The sequence below is a fragment of the Tauraco erythrolophus genome, chromosome 2 (assembly GCF_009769465.1).
Source record: "Tauraco erythrolophus isolate bTauEry1 chromosome 2, bTauEry1.pri, whole genome shotgun sequence".
NCBI lineage: Eukaryota > Metazoa > Chordata > Aves > Musophagiformes > Musophagidae > Tauraco > Tauraco erythrolophus.
The window spans coordinates 96,137,254-96,153,717 of NC_141466.1; the positions used below are offsets into that span (position 1 = coordinate 96,137,254).

A 16,464-nucleotide genomic window follows, 5' to 3' on the forward strand; every position below is an offset into this window, starting at 1 on the left:
GGGAAACCCTCCACTACAAAAGGTTGCCCAAAGCCTCATCCAACCTGGCCTTGAACACTTCCAGGGATGGGATATCTACAACTTCTCTGGGCAATCTGTTCCAGTGCCTCACCACCCTCTGAGTGAAAAATTTCTTCCTTATATCTAATCTAAATCTGCCTTCTTTCAGTTTAAATCCATTGCCACTTGTCCTATCACTACACATCCTTGTAAAAAGTCCCTCTCCAGCTTTCCTGTAGGCCCCCTTTAAGTACTGGAAGGCTGCGATAAGATCACCCCAGAGCCTTCTCTTCTCTTCATTTCTTGTTACATACAAGCCTTTCAGTATCTTTGCAATTTCTAGACTTCCTCACTGAAACATATTCTACCTGAGACTATCACTTCTTTCATTTTTTGTATACTAAGTACAGCAAGTCCACTCAAGTATAAGTCATACTTGTAAATCAAAGGTTCCCTAAGCATCAGTTCTAACCCAGGGACAAACTTAGCACAAAATTATATGTGAACATAAGGGTCAACATTTTGAATTAGTCCTGGAAGTGAATAACACATCTCTGCCACTAACAAAAGCTAATACGATTTCTGTTATTATATCCTTTGCCATTTTTTGGCTTACTAATACAGGTCAGGCAAAACACCTAAGGAAGTGGTATTCCCATTCATGTCCTCAATGAAGCCAATCTATTGCCTTCCACACAGTTCCCTCTCAGTGAGAGACTGTCAGCTCTGCAACCTGCTTCCATGGACATCCCTGGGCTTGTGAAACTTGCTTCTGCACTTCCAGATAACCCACATACCCATGACAGAGAAAAGTCCTGGGGGAAGCTGTGGTTCAGGGGGAGTCTTCACTTAAAGTTACCACATTTTCACTTGATAATTTCACTCCAATCTAAATGAGACACATGCTATAAGACTCTATCAGCAGGTGACTTCTACAGAGCAACCCAAACTTAACTGCAGCTCTAAGTTTGTTTGTGGCAAACAAACCAAAGCTCAGCGCAAAGAATGAACTTTCTAAGTAAATGTCATGAACACTGGCCACATCTAGTAACCTTTCTGTTGTTTGCAATGCCTGTAACAAATCCTCCTCAGCAAAAAAGGAGGTGCAGAGCTCCGGAAAACAGCAGAGAAGTCTTCTGGACTTCTTCCAAACTCTTGAAGAAAAAACGGCAACAAAACCCCACAAACATAAAAACTCAGTTGTTTCGCAAAAGAACTTAAGAGTGATTGTTTCATTTTAAATACAAGCACTATTAACGTGCTTCTACCTTTTGTGTTTTCTGGAATAGTAAAGTTGTAAAGCAGTGCCATCTAAAGCAACTATAGCGCTGAACTGTCTGCATAGCACTTCCAATTAAAATCTGGATGATAAAGATGATCCATAGTCCAAGACGAGCTGTAAGGATTCATAGCTATCATTTGGGAATCACTGACCCACAAAAAGATTTTGTTTGATGCTTGGGAAAAACAAGACGACCTGCAATTAGCTGACGCCAACTTTTGCATCTGAGTTCCCTCACAACTTGAATAATTAACACCAGCTGAACAAAGCAACAAGTCACTTAGAATATTTACTCTGCCTGTCTGTAGGGTGGTCACACAAATAATAAAAGTTACAGCTATGTTTTTCCTTTCCAGTGTTTCCATTTACTTTTAGTTTTTCAGAGGTCACCATTCAAAAAATCTGAAGGGTTTTTGATCTCATTGGCAACTACAATATTAAGTATGATCGCATGTTTTCAAAAATCTGGATTCAAATATGAAAACTATTCACAGCTGCAAAAGTTCAGTACCAAAATTGACTGACTACTTCAAGATATTTTACAAAGTTCTTTCTGTATATGTTTTATCAAGTTTAATCTGAGGATGAATATTAGTGACTTGTCAGTATTCTGATCAGTAAGTCGGCCAGTTTTATCATTGATATATTTTATGACACAGTTTTATAAAAAATATAGGTGGTCTACTAAGAAGATATATGACTTTTTTTTTTTTAACTGAAGTAAATACATAAATTAAGGCAAGACTGCTGAACTCTCAGCCTACACTAGCAAGAGTTTGCTCATGAGACCATTGCACTAAATTCTCCTGGTGGAGACAAAAGATACATTCTATTCCCCAGACAGCTTATAGTAGTTCCACAAAATGGGAAAAACTCTGCTCTGGAAAAGGGATGTTTTGCCAGTATAACTCCATCTACACTAGGGCTTTACTAGAACAGTTATGTCAGTCAGGGTGTGACAAAAACATATTTACATGGTAAATAGAGCATTCAAGCAGCAGAGAAAAGCCCCTATACAAAACTTTCACAGAGGTCTATAGCCCTGATACTTGCTTGACAGGCACAGTGTACATTTATAATGAAGAAAACTAAACCATAAAAAAGTGTCATGTCATAAAAAGTTCTATAGAAGAATTATGAAGAGACAATATTCAAAAGCAAAGCAGCAAATGACCCTTTGTGAAGCAAAGGAAAGGCAGGAAATAGTTTTAAAGACTAATTCAGCTCCACTGAGTTGTTCTCTATTGACTTAAAAATCCAAAAGTAATTGACACTAAAAGTGAAAATAAAAGCATATCACTAAGACAGGGATATTGGATGGGTGTTAAGAGATACATATATCAGAACTGGATAGTATATTTAAATACATATATATCAGAAACGTTAAGTACAAACTGGATTGCAACTCACAAAAGGCACACGAGACAATAAGAAGAGGTTCTATAAATACAGAAGAAGGAAAAGAAACATACATGAAAGTACAGAACAATTAGCAATGAGGAAATAATGACATAAGATGAAACCAACAAAGGTGATTTTGATTTCTTCTTTGCTTATATTCCCCGTACCCCCAAGAGTTAACTGTAAGTAGAGAGCAAGGAACAGGACCGGGAAAAGAACAGACCTATCATTTAATCCTCACTCATTTAGTAAGCCATAATATATTAAACAGTTTAAGAGAACATTAGAAATAATGCATGAGTGGACAATATAGATAGCAGCTATACCAAACACGAGTTAAAACCTCATTTTTTTTCCTATCAACTCAGTGCTGATAGGAAATATCAAAACTCCTCAGAAATAAGAAAGTACAGATAGTAAGAAATCAATCAAAACTTTCCTGAGTCAAGGTCAGAAAGCCGGCTTCCTCATCAGTAGCTAATACAGAATGAGATAACCTTACATGAAAAGTGAAAAAAGTGTCCAATGAACAGATGGGCTTATCTTACACAGGCTAAGATTATTTACCTTACACAGCTTAAGAAAATTTAATGTTGGCAGTGAGACGAAAAGCAAGGATTTTGGTCCTGTTGGACAGCATTGCTTTCACACTAAGTTTGCATTCATGCTGAGCTTCTCATCTGTGTATCCAACCTTCTATTACAATCAATTGAGACCCTATTCAATTCATGGGATGCCTGCGTGGACACAGGTGCCTACTGCCCCTGGAGATGCCCTAGGGTTTCCCACCACTTCCAGCTGCCGGCCTAGACGGGTACTGATCCCCAAAGGTCCTGTGTGATATCTGCCATGTCATGCAAATATCCTGGCACATCAAATGGCACATGTTGCCTATTAAATGTTAACTCTCCATTCCCTGTAAGTGCAGGACAAGCCCCTTGCTCACAGGTAGACATATAATGGAGACAGTACATTGAAGTGTCAGTCTGGAGTTGGGTACCGCTCTTCAACTCTGACCTTAGGTAAAACTGGTACACCATTGTCCTTTAAGTGATCACTTGCTAGTGATCCTAGTATTTTTGTAAAAATACTTGTTCTATTTTTTCTTTTAAGTTTTTTTTTTCTCTCTTATTATCCTTTTTAACTATGGATTTCATATTACTTTCACAAGTTATTTTTTCATGCCTTAATTGTATTGCATTGTTTTCTGTTCACAGTCTTATCTATTTACGATTTTAGGAAAAATTCTGTTTGCATACAACTCTGAGAGCACAGTTTCTGCTGAGGAAGATTCCCTGAAGTCTTATTTCCTGTTCATGGGATTAACATGTAAAATAACATTTAGATAAACTGGATAAATTTGCATCAGCCAGACTCAAACAATCCAGATTTGACGTAAAGCTGACTACCAAAATCTCCTGGGTAAGGCGGAAAGTCCCAGCACAAGGGGAAAAACGCAAACATAGTTGCTATCTACAAAAAAAGGAAAGGAAAGGACAGAGGTTACGGACAAACCAGCCTAACTTGAAAGCATTCCAGGATAAATTATTCTGTAAGTGCAGAAATAAAAAACAGTTAACGCGAGTTTGTCATGAACAAATAGTATCGAACAGAATCATTTTTCTTTTCTGACAAGATAAACAAGCCTGGAATATTAGAGGAATGCAACAAATAGGATACAGCTTGACCTTAATGTAGCCTTTGACTTTGTCCTACCTAATGTTCCTCAAAATCTAACCATGGAAATATCATTTAGACTAAATCATCTGTAGATGGTTGCAGAACCTGGTTCATGTGAACTTGAGAATAATTTTAGGTGTTCCACAAAGTTTCGTGCCGAGTCCATTATCTTCCAGTAATTTCATTAATGAAGTCAATGATTTAAAAAACAACAACAACAACAACAACAAAAGACTTAAATTAAGATTGTCATCTGGGAGGGGATGCAAGCATTTACAAACCTAAATGGCCTCAATAAAACTGAGAAGTGGTCTGAAACCAACATGTACATGTAATCAATGAAATGTGTGTAAAATACTCTACCAAGGAAGAGAAAAGAAACATAGAGTTACAAAACAAGTCCATCTGGTTAAGCAGCAGCACAGCAGAAAAGGATCTACTGGAACCACAGACTGAACAACAGTTGGTAGGCTAGGCAAAAAGATACAAATGTCTGTCTGGAGCATGGAAGTTCATTCCTCCCTGTATTTAGAGTCTCAGTTAGAGCGGCATAACCAGTATGGCACAGCACACTTTAAAAATTATGCATCAGGTCAGAAAGCCTTCAGAAAGGAAAGACAAGCAGATAAAATATTCAGAAAAAAAATTTGTACCAAACTATTCAAATCTGTGGCATCCATCTACACCACTAGAAAGCCACCAGTTCAACAGTAACTTATAAAACCCTCACCTTCACTTGCAATCCAGATACAAAAAGGATGAAAACGTAAACCATACAGAAATCCATTGCCTGCTGCAAGAAGGAGTAGCTTACAAAACATAAGATTGTCCTCTTAAACACCTCCAGTAGGCTTTCTGAGCTAACCTCTGAACACATCTCCTTGCACTTGTGATTCTTGCCTTGCTAGATGTGCCAGCCAGTACAGGATCTCATATCTGAAGTCCAGCAGATCACCTACATCTCCCTGAACAGTATGTAAGCTTTTTATCAGCGTAGTTTCTGCCAGTGAAGTTCTATTTATACTAGGAAATTTTGTCAGTCTCATGGGCTGGATAGGAAAGGAGGGAGGGAAGGGCAGGACTTGTGCTTGCGTGTGATCTTGTGGCGGTTTATACACCTAGCTCTAGCTGAGAGGAGAGGAGCTGGTTTATACACCAGCACTACCTTGAAGAACTGATCATGGCTGTGGTCAGGCCAACAGCAGAAATGGCTGTGAATTGCTTTCAGCATGTGTTCAAGCTATGTGGGCTTCAAATCCCCTTGCACTGAGGAGTGATGCTCAGGTGATCCTCTTCTGTTAGTTTTGCTGCCACAATGGCAATGTCCAGCTGATAGGAAGTAACAAGCAGCTGGGTAAGGACAAAAGCAAGACTCCTATCTTAAACTGCCACACTATAGCCAGCTGGGGCCTAGGCTTCACCTCCAGACAGGCATCATCATTACTTCCAAGACACTGTAAAGAGCAAACGCAGATCTACCTGTGATGGTGAAACTTAGTCAAGATTCTCACAACACACCACTTCTAGCACCTCATTGTTACAAAGCAGGTGTTTGGATCACTAGCTGTTCTAAACAGAAGGAAAAAAAGAATCATAGAAATATGGCAATGCTCATAGGAACACAGTGTGGAACAATAACATAGCCATCTTTGAAGTTTAGAGCAAGAGACACCAAGACAGAGTCACCTAATTAAACAAAAACATCTGTGTCTAATCAATTATCTAAAACTGAGCTAGCTGACACGTGCTCCCTTTACTGGCAATGGAGATGTTGTTAACTGAACCTCAGGAGAAATTCATCTCACCCTAGAACAGATGGGCAAAATGGACTCAGATGAACTGCACTCCAGAAGTGGCTACTTCTATTTAGGTTGTGAAGGGAGCCTGGGATAAAAGGATTTGGTTTAGATACGTAAAAGTTGAGCTAAATTCCATCCTACATGTGTAATGACAATATTAATGAAGAACATAGAAACTAAAACGGAAACGAAAAGCTAATGATACTAGAAAAGAAATCAGGAGCTGAGTAAAATTGATTAATAAAATAGTAAGGTGAGGAAATATCAGTTAGAACTCAGCAGAATTATCTTTTACCTGATAATGTTGATTGGATAAAAAATATTTACATTTGCAAAAAGTTTGTTAGTCCTAGCAAGGTCTACAAAATTAATCCAAGTGCCAAGCTTGGGGGAACTGAAACTTCCATAGTCCTCTCATTGTCTATTTTTAATTATTAGAATTTAGACTATTACAAGTAAAAGAAAGGACAAAAATCAAGGTCAATTAAAACTATTTTGCGAAGCGTTGAAGGAGAAGGTAAATAGAAAACTATGGCTTCTCTGAGCAATGATATACTGGTTTAAGCAAATACTCCCTTCTACATTTCACAGTATGTGCTGAAGTATGATTATTGAGTTGTTTCACATGCTGCAGTAAATGCTTCACGGAACACTTCAATGTAATTTTTAGCTGCAACTGGTGATTGAGTTCCATAAAACTATGAAAAGGTATTAATGAATAATTTATGAAATTGATGTCAAAGTGCAGCATGATAAATGTAACTTGCTGTGGGCACTATTTAGAGCCAAAGGCAGCTGATTTTTTTTTTTTGTTGGATTTGATAAATACATATAAGTTTGCAACAGTGCACAACTTCTCAAACTTACCACTGGTGACTCTCAGCACTCCTGGCATCCAGCTGAACAGCCTTTTCAGCTTTAATCTTTCCTGTAAATGGAATACAATATATTGAAGGATTTATTGTACTTTTCCACATTTTAGGCAACTCCCAAGAACAAAGAAACCTGATACACTCTAGCTGCAAAGAAAAAATTGCTTCCTGCTTTTGTAAACATTTAGATGAACAATGTAACATCCTACCTTTACATATCCATACATACATAAATAAATATGGGTGTAATTTTAGTATTTTCTCTTAAAATCCAATTCAGACACAGCTAAATCAGGGAAGGATTGGACTGGACAGCCAAAGGAGGCCGTCCTGCCTATAAGACTGAAGACACTTAAAAGCAGGTTAGAAAAGCACCTGTCAGAAGAACCAGCAAAGCTGTTTCCTGCCCTGGCTACAGGAACGAACTAGTTGAAGTTCCTTTCCAGCACAAAGACTTCCATTAAGTTCCACTTTTAACTGAATAAAGATGATGGTAGGTGATTTGATCCAACCCACGCTCCCAGTAAGAAGTTCAGATGAGATGCTTGCTGTTTGCAAAGTCTCAGCTGCAACTAATTAAGCCACATTGACATTTCTCCATTGCAAGTTAACTTCATAAAAACAAAGAACAGCATACACAGTCCTCCAACCCAGTGGAATGAAAAAAACCACAAAACTACTGCCAAGTCCCCAGCAGTCTCAATCCCTCTGCATCACTTCAAAAAACTGAGATGAGAAAGGCTGCCGCCACCCACCACTTCATGACAATGAGTCAAAACTAGGCTGTTACTCAACACCTAAGACCCAATTTCATTCCATCATTCTTTATCTCCCCCTGCGTTTTGCTATGCCGTTATCTTTCATCAACTGAGGCGACATGTAGTCACTGGGAAAAGCAAAGGATCCAACAACAGTTTACTGTTGTAATTTAGTTTGTGTCATAATCCTCACTGCACTGGGTCATTTCCATACAAAGAAGCCAAGTTGCTACTAAAGCAAAGACAGTATCAATGAAGTAGCTAAGACAGTGCAAGTCTTCATGACTTCAAGTCTTCAAGTCTTAGATGACAAAAGAATAGGGACAAGGACCTTGGAAAAGCTGAGGCTGGCTATGGAGCATGTAATGACAACGCAAAGGCATGACACTGCCTTTAAGGATGACAAAGGGCAGCCAAAACTGCTTTGTCGGTGATGTTATCACTGCTGACAGAATAAAAAGTAGGAAATGAGGAAAACAGTCACAAAAGACAAAATAACCTGGACTTGGAATACACTTATAAACCTGAATTCGGTGCAGCAAAAAAAGGGAGAGGCAATGGAGAAACAAAGGAGAGAGAGAAGTGTTCCCAGATACAGGCAAAGGATTATTGTAAGAACAGTGTGCTGACTGGAGGAGAGTGACACAGGTAGAAAAGATGTAGGTTTTATTGTAATAAAGAAGGCCCAAAATAAAAAGGGAAGTGTAAACTGTACCTCTGGCCAATATGCATCCAGACAGTGAAAGAAAGGGCAATGCTTTTAAAAGCAACAAAGAAAAAGTGCTGTGAAAAAGAAAACCAGAACCTTGTTAAGGTTTAACTGTCAAACAGGACACATGGGGAGAAATGCCTGGAAGCAACATCAATTGTCACACATGGCTTCTGCTTCTGGTCAACAGTTTTTCCAGATTCACAAAGATTCAGCCCCATCATCACCACAAAAGAGGCTGCTGATATGGAGGAGCACTTCTTTGCCACAAGAAAGCAGAAAAATAAACCTTGACTTTGCCTTGGCATTTATTTATTCATCTCGCTCTCCCAAAGGTGTAATTAGGAAACTGCACTGACAGCATCTGTCTTTTTTCACATTCTGTATCCATCTGATTCTCAACAAAATACAGGATTTTAAAGCACCATCCAGAGTCAACAGCCCTCAACTGTGACTCACAATACTTCACCAATTTTGGATCCCTCCAGTGAGAAAAGAAGAGTCTGAAGTCGTATACCGTGGCAGTTTATTGCGCAAAGCATTACCATTACAGTACAAATGCTCCCACTTATTGGACTGGAAATTCCTTGGATTGGAAAACTTAACCAAAGTTCAAAGTGTGTTTCACTACATTCTGATTGAATTCTATATAAACATTTTTTCTCTGCTTACCATCAGTAGCATATTTCCTCTTCTCCTCAGCATCAGTAGTCATATCAAACAGATCTCCGTAAGCACGTGCAAGTCTCCAAAGGAAGTCCACATAGTTTTCATACTGGAAGTAGATGGCAGCTGGGTAATTAAACTGATCAGAATGTGATTTAAACAGTTTCCTTTCATAATGCTTAGAGCAGGTTATTGGAACATGGCATATAGCTTTGGTTATTTTGCATCCTTCCATACTACTTCTAGTTTATGTGACAACCTGATGACCAATTTTTCAGGACCAAAAGAGAAGAAAGCTTTTGGAAATACCCTGGGCTGTCTAAAGAGGTTCTATTTCATAAACCAGTTTTAAAGTTCTTTTATTATAAAAATAAAAAGGTAACCCAGTAAACCACAACAGATCCCTGAATGATGTGATGTAATACTTTCTTTAGGTATGCCATAAGCACCAGGCTCTCTCCCAATTAGTATCTCATCTACTTTCCAAAGGCTTTTTAATATGCAAATGAAAATATAATCAGAACTAATGTTTACCAAATCAGAAGAAATTGCTACACTAGATTAAGCACTGCACATCAAACCACTTTGAAATTTTATCTACAGTTACATATGTGCACAGTAAAGTCAAAGGAAAAACTCACATGAAGTATACCAGAAAGGGATAAGCAGACTATAGGCTCATATTTTGATTTCTTGAGAACACTTGGTCTGGTTACTACTTAATTCCACAGGACTTCCTCACATAGACCATTCTAAAACCAGCAAAAGTAAGTACCTTTGTACTTTGTAGCAAAAGTAAGTACATAGAAAAAGCTCATGATCTTCCTTTGTCGCCTGCAAGAATACATACATCAAACAAAGCAGCAAAGTGATTGAGCCTGGGTGGGTATAAAAGAATAAAACTTCTATGTCCACTCAACATGAATACTGACATCACCTTGAAATATTTCTTTTCACTGTATTTTAAAAATACACATGAAATTTCCTCTTCCATCCCTGTGTGCATTTTAATGACTGTATTAAGGAAGTTCTCAAAAGCAGTGCAAAGCATAAATTAATAGCAACATAATACTAAGTTTACCCATTAGTACCTTGTCATCTTTCTCAAGCAGAAGTCTGAAGGCCTCTTTTTTATCATTCTCTGAACCCTTGTGCAAACTGTCCACCTGCTGTAAAAGATTAAATAACTCTTCTTCTTCTGATTTCACACTGGCATTGGTTGATTTCATACATCCCCTTTCCTCCTCAGAGTCTCCTTCAGAGTCAGTATGAGCTGTAAGATAACTAAAATCACAGAGAATAATAACCATCTTTTCTAAAAATATTCACAAAGCATTGTTAAATTCAAATGCAAAAATTTCGGAGTGCAATTTCTTCCAGTCGTCCAACTTTAAAGGAGTTTTTATTCATGTCATCAAGCTTATTGTTGTTATTATTACAAAACTTTTATCTTCAAAGGGACACCATAATCATATTCCAAACATAACAGGCAAGTAATTACACTCTCCTGCTGCCTAGTACCACACCTAAAATATGCAGATACCTATTAGAAACACATGTATCCTTGTGTTTCAAATGCAGAACACTTTAAATCATTAATGTGCATTAAGACATGCTCTGTAACCCTGAATAGGCCTCTTCAACTCTTTACCTCAATTTCCCTATTTTTGAAATAAGAATGAGCTTAATAACCAAAACGTAAGTGGTGTAAGAATCACTTACACAATGTTTTGTTAAGACACATAAGATCTAAATGCAAACTATAACACCATTTTTATCAATTTCTTTGCTTTTTTCTTTTGCACATTCTGAAGGTCAGAACATCTGAAACTGGGAAAGAGCTTATAATCATTCATCACGCTTTGCGCACAGTACTCAGCACAAGCCAGCCAAGGACAAATAAATACTTACAAAAGTCATAAATACCATGCAGAGATAAGCAGGTGGCCTTACTGTCCAAAGTGCTGAGCATATGTTAGGGTCGTCCAAGTTCATACAGGAGCAGCTGAATGATATTATTTTTAAAAAGTAGCTTTTTGCTTATGTACAAAAAATGGTTAGAAAAGCCTAATCTGCATTTCCACTTTCGAAAACACTGTTCTGATGAGAAATAATAATGTAAAAGTATTAGCTGCCAGGTTCAGAGGTTTTTTTTAAATGGTAACTATGAGTAGAAAAAGCATACATGAAATGTACTATACGCACAAGCAACCGAATAATCTAAATAGGCCATGACCATCAAAATATATGAAATCTATCTTTTTTTTCCAGAAACATAACCAGAACAGAACATTAGCAATATAAATGGAGGTTAAGAATCATGGCTTTTAAATATTCTGTTTTCAATACGTTGCTTTCAGAAGCGACCAGAACTAAAACACGAGCAGATACACTTACAGCCTGTAAATGAACAAGTACAACGGCTTATCAAGCTACAGAAGTGCTAGAGGTGGCATGACAGTTCCGCTGCAAAACGAATCCAGTAGTATGGGAAAGAGGAGTCAAAAATACATTTGGATAAAACAATACATACATAAACCATGTGTACATGTTCAAACTGAAAAACAACATGGAGCAAAGCAAAGATGGAAAAGTCCATAAATTGCTACAGATTTGTTTTACATGACCTTGATGATGCTGAAGTTGATGACACATCCTATGTTGTATCCTGCAGAGTGTTTATTTGTAAGTCACCAAACATTATTTTGGTTTTCTGAAGCATCTTTAAAAACACAGCATCTTAGTTTTCCAGAGTTATTTCGAAGTGGGTGCAGAGCTACATCATATATAGGCTGCATTTGTAAGAGCACTAACTTAATCAAAAGTGCAAAGGATTTGGTGGGGCTAGGGGGGCAGTCTTTTAGTTCCAATACATAATCCTATGATGTGAAGTATTTTTGGGGAGTACCTTTCCTCACATGGTTTGGATTCCCTCTCCATCCCTAATTAAAAGATAAACGCACTGAGGGTTTGTGCAATTACCAACCTAAAATAAGGGCACTAGATCTTCTAAAGTAGCAACAACTAAGCTGTAAAGACCATTTCAAATTCACATACAATACTGCAACCATTACAGTCCTTAGTTACAGGAATTTGGCCACTGCATTAAATGCTACCTAAGCAGGTAGACAGGAAAGTAAGGAATCAGTGTTTGGAAGTCCAAGTCGATGTTGCAATTTTTATCTTCGCTGCATAAATATCTACTAAAATTTCTACCATCATTACTGCTTCAGTGTTAGAAAACAGACAAAATGGATTATTAGAAAATGTTACTATCCCAGCAAAAATATAAAGGTCAAGGCTGGGCTGACAGCCAAGCCCTGTCACTCCAAACAAGCCCAGCAGAGATTTCCAGCAGCACTGTATCAAACTGTCATGGCCAAACATCAAATTCATATGACATCAGATAAGTCACAAGAGAATATTCACTGAGAGACTCAAATGGAAAAAGTGTGAAGTAGATCACTATCTAACAGATGATGTCAACCCATAAGGAGCTAATTATAAAACATCATGCAAGAATAATCTTTTAAGATCAGACCATACTACATCAAGCTTTTCCTTATCCCAGCTCTCCTACAGAAACACAATCTCCAGGCCACATTTGTGCTGAGAAACAGCAGAGAGGACAGGTCATCTCTTCCCCACTCCCTCTCACCTCCACTGTCCCGGGAAATTCTGTTACATCTCCTCTATTTATGTGCTTTATGAATCCTCAAAGAACTTAAATGTGGAGCAGACCATCTTAAACCTTGATGAGAATGCCAAAAATTTTAATTTCTTGTTGACTGCATACTTTAAAGAAGGCAAACCAATACTGATAAAACAACCCATGGGAAGCCTTTCAAAAATTATATATTTCTGTAAGTGGAAAAATATCACATGCTTTTTAATAAATGAGATATTTTTACCTAATAACAGGTAGCCTGAATGGAAGGTACAAAGCTTCTCTTCCCAAGATGCTGAATACCAAAAGTGACACTGAGAATATGACCAGAACAGATCAAAGCAGTGAGGATCATTTCAGAGACTGCCAGCTTCAAATATTTTATGCAAAAAAAATGGATAGTATCAAAAGCTTTTCTGGAAGAAGTTTACAAATTTGAAACCAATGCAGTCACCCAGCACAAATCCATAAAACTCTTAGGATTACATCATCTGTCAATTTCCAGCATCTACCCATTTGTCAGTTAAAGCCAGAAGTGCTTAACACAAGCAAAATCCTATCTCCTAGATTATGAAAATACTGCTGAGGCAGTGAAACACGTCACATGTACTTTAGACAGAATACGGAAAGTGAAAAAAGTTTTAATCTGTAACAGAGAAAAATTATTTCTCTAGTGCACAAACTAGCAGTTGAATGCATTATTGTGTGCGGAATTCACCACAGAATAGTAGAAAACAATGCATATGCTGTTATACCTACCATACGTGAAGTGGTGATGCACATTAACCGAAAAAAAAATGTGTATTGTCATGGTCTCTCACAGCAAACTCTCACAGAACATGCTCCACCGTCATTAAAATTACGTAAGACTTCATAAAAAGCTATATACATTGTAACTGTACACACATTAGGATTAACAACTTATTTCCATTTGCAAGAGGAACAAAAAAATACAAAAAGAAAATTACTTAAATGAAATAAAATTATTTTAAATTTAGAGAAGATACGCAAAACGAGCACATCAAGTACAAAGTGTTAGAAGGAAAACAACACCTCTTTCCAAAAGGGATTGAAAAATAGCACTGGAAAAGCACATACCCAAATGACTAAAACTATCTATAACCTTGAATTATCTTCCTTCCTTCTGACTATATACAAATACTTGTCAGAGAAGTCCTCTCTTAAGGACGCATTCAAAGATCTTGCACACTCTAATAATCACTTGGATTGGATCATCTCATCAGCTTCTCCATCACACAGAAGAACCTGAACAGACAAGTTTCCTTGGCTAGTTCTGAAACAGCAACACATCTCTCCTGACCAGAAAACGGGATCTTCTCAAATGTCAGGTGTGGAATAACCTATACTGCGTCTGTGAACCTGATTATTCATAAACTGGTCCTTTAGCCTTATCTACATTGCCAAGTATTTTACGCCTAACATAGAGGCCTCTGCAAACCAACTAAGGGATAAAACAATCTGAGAAACTACTAGAACTGAAATGTTTCTACACCATATGAAGGGGGAATGTCTTTGAATATCCCTGCTGATACTGGATACTTAAAATAAAGAACTGGTTCATAACAGAACTGACAGGTCTCAAAATACAGTATGAAAATACAAGACTCGTGAAGCGTGTGGGCTGGGATGTAACACAACAAGAAATTCTGCCCACAGGAACTGAAAATAAATCTGGAGGAACTCTTAAAAATAGAATTCCATGAATTATTATATGCAGCATGTTGCTGAATTCAGAATATTACAGTTAACTAATACATCCTTAAAGAAACAAGTTATTTAAGACAGGTAATCTACAGACACAGTGCTGCCTACACAGGTATGTATAACACACTGAGGAGATGGTTCAAAAAACTCAGTTGCTATAAACACACCCTTATTAAATTGCATGTAAGTATCTAATCTGATTATATCAAAACAAAGTTGCAATTACAGGAGAGTAACTGTCATCTCCATTTTCACATTAGTACTAGAGGGTATGTTAGGTAACATACGAGAGGACAAAAACATAATCCTTCTCCTGGACTCCAGGTACGTCTGATCCTTCAGCATGTTCCTCAAATCGTGTATAAAAGATCCCATTAACCACAATGGGACTACAACATGTGATAAAAACCAGGAACTTTCTACAGCATGATTACTTTTAAGCCACCAGAAAGTGTGTACAATAGCAAATACACATAAACATACTGCCATTTGTTCACATGTTGCATTTGGACACAGCTCTCATAGCACGTAATACCTTTTGGCAGAACACTGTAATAACTCATCTTTAAGGCCCACAGAAGACAATTATCATGAAAAGCACCAGAGCATTCCTACAGTTTGAACAAACTCTGTCAGAGATACAAGATAAGACTACTTTCTTACTAGAAGCACTTTTAAAATCACACCATTATTCTGAACTTTGCCTCTCGTTGCATAGCTATGTAGCAATACTGCATTAGATTATGACCAAACGCACCCTTAAAAATTTCTATTATACTTGGTGTTCAGCCAACTCCTGCCATAGTGCAGATTCAAAGATGGTCACCTAGAGTTTTCTCTGGTCTAAAAATTACTAATCTGAATTTTTGAGGTGTTTTTTTTTTCCCCCTGGATGTACAGAAATATAAAACATACATAAAACTTCAGAAGGGCTCCTGTTTACAACACAAAGTTTCACATAGGTAATGATGCAACTTGCACTCTGTGTACTGTAGTTTATACAAAACATTACTGACTCACCCTCCTTCACTTTCGGCCTCCTCAGAGCTGGTAGTTTCTGTTGCACCAGAAGCTGTCTCAGCTTTTCTCCGCCTTGCTGCTCTGTGCGATGGGCTAACTCTCTGGGCATCTCCCTTCCCTTCAAGCTCATTTCGAACAAGCTCTTCAAGTTTTGGGATAGCTTCTTTCAGAAATTTCACCTCTCTCTTCAGTTCGTCCACGCTTACTAGCAAGCCGTTCAATTTTTCTAGTATCTGCAGTTGCCTTCCGTGTAAAACCATCACTGTTCCTTGCTCGTTAGAAGCTTCATTTTGCAAGTGCACAGAATTAAGCCTGTTACCTACATCTGGGAACGCAGGTATACGCACAGCTGCACCAGGCTTGCGGATCTTACGGTACCAAATCAGCATCAGGCTTATTCCAGCAGTCCCTGCCATTACGCCCAGTATCAGCCCTTTATTTTCAAAGCGAGACATTTCTGCACTCTCCTAGAATTGTGAGACAACAAGAACAGGTTGGAGTTAAAGATGTTTTCCTACTCTACCCAAAGGACTGACTTGGCTTCTGAGTCACGGAAGTGTCAGGCTAGAATAACTGGCGCACGCTGCAGATGCAAAGTTACACTACAACTCCAGCAGATTCTGCAAAAAGAGGCTATGTGCTATGACAGCAAAACCAAGGCGACTGTGGGGTTGGGGGGGGGGGAGGGATGAGGGGCACGCACTTCTGCATCGGCACGCGCGCAGCACCGCAGCCTTCACTTTGAGCCTTCTCCGCATCTTGGGATATTTTTTGTTTGTTTGTTTGTTTGTTTAAATGAGAGAAACTCATATAAATCGGATCTCCCGCAACTGCAGAGCGGCGGCGACTCAGCTGCCAGGCCGTAGCGCAGCGGCGTCTCGTCGC

General features: G+C 38.2%; 1 protein-coding gene across 1 annotated transcript in view; it reads right to left on the reverse strand.

Moving 5' to 3' along the window:
• Nucleotides 1–16,034, reverse strand: part of RMDN2 (regulator of microtubule dynamics 2) — a 45,720-nt gene extending 29,686 nt beyond the window's left edge. The window contains exons 1-4 of the mRNA XM_086626135.1: nucleotides 15,580–16,034; nucleotides 10,259–10,451; nucleotides 9,174–9,276; nucleotides 7,030–7,090 (exon numbers count right to left, since the gene is read on the reverse strand). Coding sequence (XP_086482261.1) covers nucleotides 7,030–7,090; nucleotides 9,174–9,276; nucleotides 10,259–10,451; nucleotides 15,580–16,034 — 812 coding nt within the window. The remainder of the gene's footprint in view (nucleotides 1–7,029; nucleotides 7,091–9,173; nucleotides 9,277–10,258; nucleotides 10,452–15,579) is intronic.
• Between the last annotated feature and the right edge of the window lie 430 nt (nucleotides 16,035–16,464).